Source organism: Temnothorax nylanderi, unplaced genomic scaffold (assembly GCF_030848795.1).
Source record: "Temnothorax nylanderi isolate EJ_2023f unplaced genomic scaffold, tnyl_v1.0 TNYL_tig0297_pilon, whole genome shotgun sequence".
Lineage (NCBI taxonomy): Eukaryota > Metazoa > Arthropoda > Insecta > Hymenoptera > Formicidae > Temnothorax > Temnothorax nylanderi.
Window position 1 is genome coordinate 33,249 of NW_027249359.1, and position 9,862 is coordinate 43,110.

The 9,862-nt window shown below is 44.2% G+C and overlaps 3 protein-coding genes across 3 annotated transcripts; all 3 read right to left on the bottom strand.

Moving 5' to 3' along the window:
* Window positions 1-487: 487 nt before the first annotated feature.
* Window positions 488-1,147, bottom strand: LOC139780766 (uncharacterized). The gene has a single exon (XM_071719482.1). It carries the CDS (start codon window positions 1,145-1,147, stop codon window positions 488-490), a length of 660 nt encoding a protein of 219 aa, XP_071575583.1.
* A 177-nt stretch (window positions 1,148-1,324) lies between these two features.
* On the bottom strand, window positions 1,325-4,684 carry LOC139780767 (uncharacterized). The gene is made up of 6 exons (XM_071719483.1): window positions 4,628-4,684; window positions 3,210-4,205; window positions 2,264-3,160; window positions 1,929-2,221; window positions 1,556-1,880; window positions 1,325-1,474 (listed from the first exon to the last, which is right to left on the bottom strand). The coding sequence occupies exons 1-6, from the start codon at window positions 4,682-4,684 to the stop codon at window positions 1,325-1,327; spliced, it is 2,718 nt and encodes a 905-aa protein (XP_071575584.1).
* A 130-nt stretch (window positions 4,685-4,814) lies between these two features.
* On the bottom strand, window positions 4,815-5,744 carry LOC139780768 (uncharacterized). The gene has a single exon (XM_071719484.1). It carries the CDS (start codon window positions 5,742-5,744, stop codon window positions 4,815-4,817), a length of 930 nt encoding a protein of 309 aa, XP_071575585.1.
* Window positions 5,745-9,862: the final 4,118 nt, after the last annotated feature.

The following is a 9,862-nucleotide window of genomic DNA, read 5'->3' on the forward strand; positions in this document are numbered from 1 at the left end:
GCGAAACGATGAGCTGTTCTTTAACGAGAAGTCTGTTTGATTGTCCGTGTATTCGAGGGGCAATTGTATGAATCGCCCTCCCTTTGATGAATAGCCCGTGAGCCGGTGAGACACGTGGCGGTCGGCACTCGCGCTGGTGTGAGCTTGATTCGTCGTGTCGATGCACCAGAGCTGAATGAGCGGTCTCTTTCACACTTTACAAGTGTATCTCGGCAGCGTAAGTCACTGCGATAGGCACTTCAATGCGGAGTCACCAACTTGAAACGCACACAAGCACACGTGAAAACGTCTGGTCACCGAGCGGTCATTTATGACTCTGAGTATCGCGAGGAAGAAGAAGGCGATGAGCGCGCTCGTGCTTGCGCTAGCTGCCGCGTGGATTCAGCATGCCGATACCCGATCGATGCTGCCATCTGGTGGGATGGCGCACCGTGATGACGGAATCTCGAACATTCCGCCCGCCATCAGCAACTTTGTTGATGATTCCTTATTCCTTTTCCTTTATTCTGATGAGATCGGCAAGCTTGGCAATTGGCCGAGTGAGTATCGTGGTGGCCGTCTTAAGGGTAACCACTCGAGTGAGTCCATCCTTGCCGGAGTGCAATGCCGTTACTCTGGCGAGTGGCCATTTGCACGGTGGGGAGCGTTCGTCGGTAAGCAGCACGATGGAACCCACCTTGATGCTGTGGTTAGGATGATGCCACTTGGAGATCGCCTGCTGGCGTTGCAGATAATGAGCCGACAACTGTGCCCAAAAATGTTGAACACGCTGCTGGATGAGCTGCCACCGAGATAGTCGCGAAGTTGCCAGGTCAATCAGCGATGGCTCAGGTATGGTAGTGAGTGGACCTCCAATGAGAAAGTGACCTGGTGTGAGCGCTGAGACGTTGTCAGGGTCGTCACTCAACGGTTCCAACGGCCGTGAGTTGAGAATGGCTTCGATTTGCGTAAGCAACGTTGTTAGTTCTTCCGTCGTGAGCAGAGTCTCCCCGACCGTCCGTCTCAGATGAAACTTTACGGATTTTACCACCGCTTTCCACTTGCCCCCCATGTGTGGAGCGGCTGGTGGGTTGAAGTCCCATCTGGTGCAATCAAGTTGTAAAACTTGAGCAATCCGTTGATGGTCTTGAGCGCCTTGGATGAACATTTTCTTGAGCGCTGCGTCTGCTCCAATAAAAATTGTCCCGCAGTCCGAATACAAAGTTTGAGCAATTCCCCTTCTTGATGAGAATCTTTGGTAGGCTGCTATGAATCCTTCCGATGAGTAGTCACTCACAACTTTGAGGTGAATTGCAGAGGTGGAGAAGCAGATGAACACGCAGATCTATTCCTTGTACGTTTTCGCACCTCGTCCCTTCCAGGTTTTGATGGTGAGCGGTCCGGCATAGTCGACTCCGGTATGAGCAAACGGACGTGACGGCGTAACCCGAGAGAGAGGTAGTTGGCCCATCAGTTGATGTGCACGGATCCCCCTCTGCCGAGCACACACGACACACCGTAAAATGTGAGACTTTACTGGAGCCCGTCCGCCAATGATCCAGTATCGTTGCCGTACATGAGCCAATGTCAGCTGAGTTCCTCCATGCAGGGTCCGTAGATGGGCGTGAGCGATGATTAAAATCGCTTGATGTTTGTTGTCTTGATCCAATGATGATTGAGTGAGGCGGCCGCCAACTCGGATGATTCCTTGAGCATCAATGTACGCAGTCAATCGACTGAATGCGTGAGCAGTTGACAATCTCGAGTTGGTCGTGAGCATCTTGATCTCGTGCGAGAAGAATGCCGCTTGAGTAGCCTTGATCCAGAAAAGTCTGGCCTTCTCCAAAGCTGAGTGTAAGTTCAACGACTTGTCTCGGTATTTTCTCAAGAGAGATAGGAACCTGAAACAGAGAGCTGTTATTCTCAATAATTTATTGAGGGTTGAGTACCTGTATATGAGGTCCCAGTGATAATCTGACTGAGAAGCGGCCGCATATAGAGCAATGCCAGGACGAGCTTCATGAGCGCTCAACTCGTCCGAGAGCGCGGGTTGTGACGGCCATGCGTCCGGTGTGAGTATCCACGGTGGTCCCGTCCACCATAATGAGTGGCTTTGAAGCTGAGCAGTAGTTAAGCCTCGTGATGCGCAGTCGGCTGGGTTGGAAGTGCCAGGTACGTATCTCCAGTGTGAGTCTGGAGTGAGCTCTTGGATCTGAGCCACTCGGTTTCTCACAAAGTCCTTCTAGCGCGACGCATGAGATTTGATCCATGTGAGTGTCACAACAGAGTCCGTCCACAGATGAGTTGCGGTAACGTTCAACTTCAAGGTGGCTTGAACGTATTGCATGAGCCTTGAGAGCAGCAGTGCTGCGGTGAGTTCAAGTCTCAGGATGGTAAGCCGTTTGAGAGGTGCGACCTTAGTTTTGGAGCACACCAATGAAATCGTGGCGCCATTAGAGCCGTAGACGGTAATAAATACGACTGCAGCCATTGCCAGTTGAGAGGCATCAGAAAAGCCGTGAAATTCCACTGACGAGGTGCTCCATGTGTTGTACCACCGAGGTATTGAGAGCTTGATCAAGCTTGTGAGTTCTTTTCTGATGATGAGCCACCGTGATGAGAGCTGGGATGGCAGTGGTTCATCCCATTGGAGCTTATGAAGCCAAAGTTCCTGTAAGAGCATCTTCGCCTTGATCACTACTGGTGATGCAAAGCCTAGTGGATCGAAGATCTGAGCCACTTCAGACAAAACGAGGCGTTTGGTGAGATGATTGGTGTGCGACGAGATCCTTGTTAAGAATGTGAATGAATCTTCTTGAGGAAGCCATCTTAATCCGAGTATTTTGGTTACGCAATCGTCAAATGCAATTTGTGAGCCCTGATCTGTTTCTGCTTGAACCGCAGTGAGCACATCTTGATGAGTCGCGTGCCACTTTGCTAATGGAAAACCGTTCGCCATGCACAAGTTCTTTAGCTGCAATGAAATTTTTATTACCTGCTGAACGGTGTCGGCGCCTCCAAATGTGTCATCGACATATCGGCCTCGAGTGAGTGGCGGCACTGCAAGGGGAAAATTGTGGCCTTCATCCTCCACCAGTTGCAGCAGTGTTCGTACTGCCAAGAACGGGGCAGCCTTGGTGCCATAGGTGACCGTTGTTAGATAATGTGGCACTTCATTGAGCTGTTCGTCTATTTAGAGGACCCGTTGTAAATTCCAGTCATCTTTGTACGTTGTGTACGTTGATTTGCCTATACATTTTGGTGATGTCAGTGGCAACTAAATGCCGAAATTGTCGAATCCAGAGCAAAACATCTGTGATGTCTAAATGCAACTTGGCTCCCGTGTACATGATATCATTAAGTGAGCGGCCGGATGTAGATGCACTCGAGCCATTAAATACCACACGTAATTTTGTGGTTGCACTGTCTGGTTTGAGCACTCCATGATGTGGCAAGTAATATTGCGTGTGCTGACTGGAAACAGGTGAAGCCTTCGTCATGTGATTGAGCTCTCGATATTCTGTCATAAACTGATGATACAGACGTCGATAGTTGTGATCTCGTGAGAATCGTCTTACTAAGCCCTGCAGACATCGATGAGCAGTGTGATACGAATCACCAAGAGTATTAGGTGATGATTTTAATGGAATTCGAACCGTGTATCGACCTGTTGAGTCCCGCGAAAAAGTGGTCTTGAAATGTTCTTCACATCTTTGCTCGTCAGGAGTAAGATCATGATTATTACTCGCAGGCACTTCTTCTTGTGTCCAGAATTTCGACAATAGCTCGTCGAGAGCATCTTCTCTCTCCTGAACCGAGGCATGATGCACTGCAGCAGGTGCCGATGATGATGTGTCGACAGGTCCGAGAACGAGCCATCCGAAAATTGAGAGCTGCGCGATTGGCATCAATGGATTCTGCTTGATGATATTGGGCTTAATGACCTGCCCATATGAGTCAGCTCCAATGATGATATCCACTGGCCGGGGTGTGAGAAAATCCGGATCAGCCAAGGTTAACTTGGTGAGATGCGGCCATTCCTGTGGTGCAGCGTTGAATGATGGCAGGATGTTAGTTAACGTCTGCAGAATGTGAGCTTGAATAGTGACGTCTGATCTTGAGTGAAGTGAGCGGAGCTTGAGCAGTGCAACTCCTCGAGTTTGCGTTGACTTTCCGCCACCAATTCCGGTAATGAGAATGACAGAATGATTGCGAGGAATGTTGAGCTGACGAATGAGTGATTCAGAAACGAAAGTGAGTTCTGAACCTGAATCGATGAGAAGCCGTACACGCTGAGTAGCAACAGATGAACCGATCTGAGCCAGGGCCGTAGCTAATAATGTTGAGTGTGATGAGCGGGCCAAGAGTGAGTGGTTGACGATTGCACCATTTTCCTATTGAGATGCCGAGGCTGAGCTGGTGATTGGCTTCGCTGATGAGTCCGACTGATGAGCCTCATGCAGCATTGCATGGTGTCGGTTGGTGCACTTCTTGCACCCCCGTGAGCTCTTGCACGAGCGGACGTTGTGGCGGCCGAGGCAGTTGAAACATAGCCTCCGTGAGATGACTAATTTTTGTCGATCGCCCGGTGAGAGATCCCTGAACCTAGTGCACGTCACAATGAAGTGAGTGCCGTTGCAACAATCACACGGGTAAACCGTTGAGCCGTCAGCGGTTGCCGTGCGGGCCGGCTGAGCTGCTGCATAATGAGCTGTCGCGGTACGCCTTGCTGTTGATGCGGCCGAGCTTCCAGAGCTGGCCGTTGATTCAATTCTCTCGAGTGCTTGTGCTCGGGATGTCAGGAATTGCTCGAGTTGCACGAATCGTGGGTACTCTCACGCGGCTCCCAGAGACATCTCCCACTGCTCCTTTGTTTGGCGATCCAGCTGTCTAGACAACTGGTACACCAGGATGCAGTCGCCCAAGTCCTGTGAGACGCCTAATGATTGGAGGCCTTTAATTTCTTCCTTGAAGGTGTTGAGCAGCTTGTCTAGTGCTGCGGCGTTCTTCTGCACTGGTGTTGAGCTGGCAAAGAGCTGGTCCAGATACGACTGGATGAGCAGGCGTTTGTTCTTGTAACGATCGACGAGCATCTCCCATGATGGCTTGAGAGAATCTCCGGTGAGAGGCAATCCGGAGATAAGCTGAGCAGGTAGACCTTCAAATGAGAGCCGCAGATAGTGGAGTTTCTCCACGTCGGTGAATCGTCGGCTGTCATAGATGACGGCCTTGAATAGGTCGCGATACGTGGGCCATGCAGCGTAATCGCCCTTAAATGATGGGATGTTAATGTCCGGCAGCCGCTGGTTGTCATGCGAGAACTGCGACGATTCGGATACAGATTTCGGAGCGGGCCTCTCTAAAAATCCGCTTTTGATCTTCGCAACAGCGCGACGAGCAGCCATGTAGTCTCGCGCCTTCGCGGCGTAAACGTTCTTTGAGAAGTACTCGTGCTGAATGAGCGCCGCCGGCCATGAGACTTCAAAATATGAGTGCTCCTTGAGGAATGCCTTAAGCACCTTCTCGAGATGCATTGAGATTTGGATGATCTCCTCTAATGATGAGTCCTCTGCACAAGATGATAGCGTCTCGCCAATATTCTGCACCGTCGCAAGGCGGTTTATTTGAGTTTGAACCTTGAGGGTGAGCTCCGTAGACAAACGCACTGGTGAGGCTTGGCGATCTGACGTTCGCTTATCTTGCGGCACATTGAGCTGCAGCGGCAGGGGGGACTTGCTCGCATCCAATTTTGCTGGCTCCGACATACTGAGCCGTCACTGAGCAGCACACGATGAGAAACCTGCGAATGTTCAAGGAACGCGTGAAAAATACTGCACGAAACGAGAACCGTTGAGGCCATGTACTGAGCACGTGATAATGTCCGCATTACACTCGCGAGAGCGCGTGATAATGTCTACGTGTTATGCCTCGAAGGGCATGCACTGTTCACGTGATCTGTGTCTGAGCTACACCGTAAGTTCCACGCATCCGGCTCGAAGGACCAAATGTTCGCGAAATCGCTGATTAATCCCGGCGTTGGAAGCGGGATGAGAAGGACTCGTTGAATTTGCATGTAACTCAGAGCACAGTCTGAGCCGTCTTTAATTAGCAATAAATGTACAATCTGACCTGCGAAACGATGAGCTGTTTTTTAACGAGAAGTCTGTTTGATTGTCCGTGTATTCGAGGGGCAATTGTATGAATCGCCCTCCCTTTGATGAATAGCCCGTGAGCCGGTGAGACACTTGGCGGTCGGCACTCGCGCTGGTGTGAGCTTGATTCGTCGTGTCGATGCACCAGAGCTGAATGAGCGGTCTCTTTCACACTTTACACGTGTATCTCGGCAGCGTAAGTCACTGCGATAGGCACTTCAATGCGGAGTCACCAACTTGAAACGCACACAAGCCCATACAGCACAAAAGTTTTCAGTTACGTTGCAGAAACGTTGCAACATTTCAAGTTACAATGTAATATTGCAGAAATACTACAGAGACATACAATTGTAATATTTCGCCGAAATGATTCAGGCTGATTGCGGAAATGTTAAATACGCAATATTTATTTGTGAATATATGTTGGCACATCTGAGTTGGCATTTTAAAATTACGAAGTTAGCACGAGTGGCAGGAAGCAGTGCCACGAGCCGCGAGTGGTATGACGATTAATGGCGATGGTCGAGACGAATGGAGACAAGTCGAGACAAAACAAAAGTCAAATTATTACGGGTGTGGCTCACTGTTAGCTGTAGGGGAGAGTTGGATATTACCGCGCGGTTGACAATTCCGCGCCATTCTTTAAGTCAATAGCTATTTGTATTACGCGCCTACAATGATGTTAATATCATAGAGTAACACGAAATACCCCACCCGCATGCGCCGTCAATTCGTTCCGGCCGTCCATGTAAAGACACTGCGCTCTGGAAGCTTTTCTGCTTATTCGTTGCAATTTTGCTGGTAGTTTCGATAAGAGGTGAGTAATATAATATTTACATTAGAGAAATAAATTTGACGGATTTGATAGGCTAAAACACTATAAAATTAGGTTGCAAAGTGATTTTAGAAACACGCGTTTCTTTCCTATATATTTTAAGGTTGTAAAGTGAAATGATTGAGTTTGATAATTTTGCGCCCAAGGTATAATACTCATAGATATAACGATAACTGTGTGTTAAGAGTTACCAAGACTGTTTAGTTTACAATGTAAGGTGCTTACAGAAAAGATCGTTGCTTAAGTTTTGATTTGAATTTATAATGATCGTTATATGTAATGATCGTTTATATGTAGGTACCTACTAGACGATATTAATGCATAAATATAAAAAAAACATTTTGTTATTGTGTTCTACTTCATGTCACTGGCTAAAGCCAGAGTAATTTTTATAGGTACGGCTTTATTAAACTGGGCACGATTTTATCAGACCTGGTCACGATATTATCAGACCAGTTTGATAATACCGCGTTTTCTCATTTTTTGGAAAATTATTAATATTTCAGTTTGTGTTTAACTTTCAAGATTATTGCTATGATATATGGATAGCCAAATAAATTACCTATCTAAAACTGCACATTTTGTTTTTTTGAAACATTTCTAAGCTTAGATATACGCTTCAATTCTTAGGGGCTCGGTAATATCCAACTCTCCCCTACTGTGTTCATATCAGTGGTGTTGCTCGAAGTAACGGCTGCTGAATTACGCAGTAAGTATGACGAACTAAGGTTAAATCGATTTATAGAGCTCGGAATACCCGGATAACCGGGACCCGCCCGCCCGCCTGTTACCTGTTGCATACGGTTCCGCACCGGTTCCGCTAGTATATCCGCATATTCGGGAACCTGTACGCACGGGTACTCAAATATGCAGGTACCAGCGGAACCGATGCGGAATAGTACGCAACGGGTAACGGGCAGGCGGGCGGGTATCCGTTCTCTTATTACCCGGTTCCTTTTCCGAGCTGTAGTATATATACGTATAAAATATAAAAATATAGAATAAATAAAAAATAAATATATTCTAAAAATAAGTATAAATATATTTTTATATCTATTTTTTTTTCAGCAAAATATTGTATATGAACAAATTAATTTTTTAAATATGATTAATACACAAAAAATAAATATTAATGTCTCTAAACGTCATGCTAGGCGAATTATTGCAAATGAAACTGCAATAGATATTGCAGGATCATCCACACAAACTCATGTTTTTTTAAATGGTTCTGCAAGAAATGACGAAAAAAATGACGAAAGAAATAATCCAGTTTTCAATAAAAATATTACACATGATGTTATACACTTTACTTTAGATAATAATTATCAACATGGAAGTAATGTAGAAGAACATGATAATAATAGATCGCAGAGTCCAAATATAGATATAGATAATAGAAATATAGATATAGATATAGATAATAGAAATATAGATATAGATATAGATATAGATAATAGAAATATAGATATAGATATAGATAATAGAAATATAGATAATACAAAAACTGATGATGATAAAGCATTTAGAAACGCCATAGCTACATGGAGTATAAAATATAATATCTGTCATAATGCATGTAATGAACTGTTAAAGATTTTGCAGGAACACACATCTTGTCATTTTTTCAAAGACGTAAGAACATTATTAAAAACTCCACGCCAAACAGAAGTTTTAGAAATATGTGGAGGCGAATATTTATATTGGGGTTTAAGTAATATAATTAAAAATATGTTGTTGAAATGTAATAGTAAACATATTCGTTTAATGTTGAACATTGATGGTCTTCCTGTATCTAAATCATTAAATGCATCTTTGTGGCCTATTTTATGTTCAAATGTAACACATAATGATGTGTATTTAGTTGGTGCTTTTTTTGGACATAAAAAACATGAAATTTCAAACGTTTTTTTGGAACCTTTAGTAAACGATTTAACTTTTTTTATAAATGAGGGTTATTTTTATAATAATAGTGTGGTAAAAATTAGTTTGGAAGCTTTGATATGTGATGCTCCTGCGAAATCTTTTGTATTATGCACAAAAGGCCATACCGGATTCTACAGTTGCACGAAATGCATTATCAAAGGAGAAAGTATAAAGGGCAGAACTTGCTTTCCGATTGTAAAATTATATCCTTTAAGAACAGATGAATTATTCGCTATCAATGCTTACAAAGATTTTCAAATCGGTTACAGTATTTTAAATAATATTCCCAGATTCTTACCTATAAGTAGAACACCATTAGATTACATGCATTTAGTATGTTTAGGTATTGTAAAAAAATTAATTTTACTTTGGTTACACAAAGGACCACGGAGTGTCCGATTAAACAGCAGAGCGAAAAATAAAATATCACATCTACTGCTTTTAATTAGAAGTTCAACGCCCAAAGAGTTTGTAAGAAAGCCAAGGTCTACCAACGATATTAAGCACTGGAAAGCAGTAGAATTTAGAACTTTTTTTTTGTATACAGGGCCTATAGTGTTACGTAATATATTAAGGAATGATATTTACAATCACTTTCTTACACTTCATACAGCTATGACGATTGTTACATGTTCAAATTTGTGTCAAAGATATTTTTTGGATTTTGCTGAGGCTTTACTCGAGAATTTTGTGAGGTCTCTTCAAATATTATATGGTAGAGAATATCTATCTCATAACGTACATAATTTGTTACATTTATGTTCAGATGTTAGGACATTCGGTCCAGTAGACAATTTTAGTGCGTTTCGGTTTGAAAACTTTATGATATTTATAAAAAAAAAAATTAAGAAAACATGAGAAACCTTTACAACAGTTAATAAAAAGATACGCAGAGGCTGATCATATATTATCATTAAAAAGTAATTTTAATAATACAAAATTATATTCATGTAAACACTTGCATAACAATGGA

What these genes read in the sequence shown, in the direction of transcription:
- LOC139780766 (XM_071719482.1), bottom strand. Translation starts at nt 1,147, where the DNA reads ATGTTCATCCAAGGCGCTCAAGACCATCAACGGATTGCTCAAGTTTTA.
- LOC139780767 (XM_071719483.1), bottom strand. Translation starts at nt 4,684, where the DNA reads ATGCAGCAGCTCAGCCGGCCCGCACGGCAACCGCTGACGGCTCAACGG. An exon ending in GGCAAATCAACGTACACAAC is followed by an intron (nt 3,161 to 3,209) that starts GTACAAAGATGA and finishes ATAGACGAACAG; the next exon opens with CTCAATGAAGTGCCACATTA. An exon ending in CTCATCTGTGGACGGACTCT is followed by an intron (nt 2,222 to 2,263) that starts GTTGTGACACTC and finishes GCGTCGCGCTAG; the next exon opens with AAGGACTTTGTGAGAAACCG.
- LOC139780768 (XM_071719484.1), bottom strand. Translation starts at nt 5,744, where the DNA reads ATGTCGGAGCCAGCAAAATTGGATGCGAGCAAGTCCCCCCTGCCGCTG.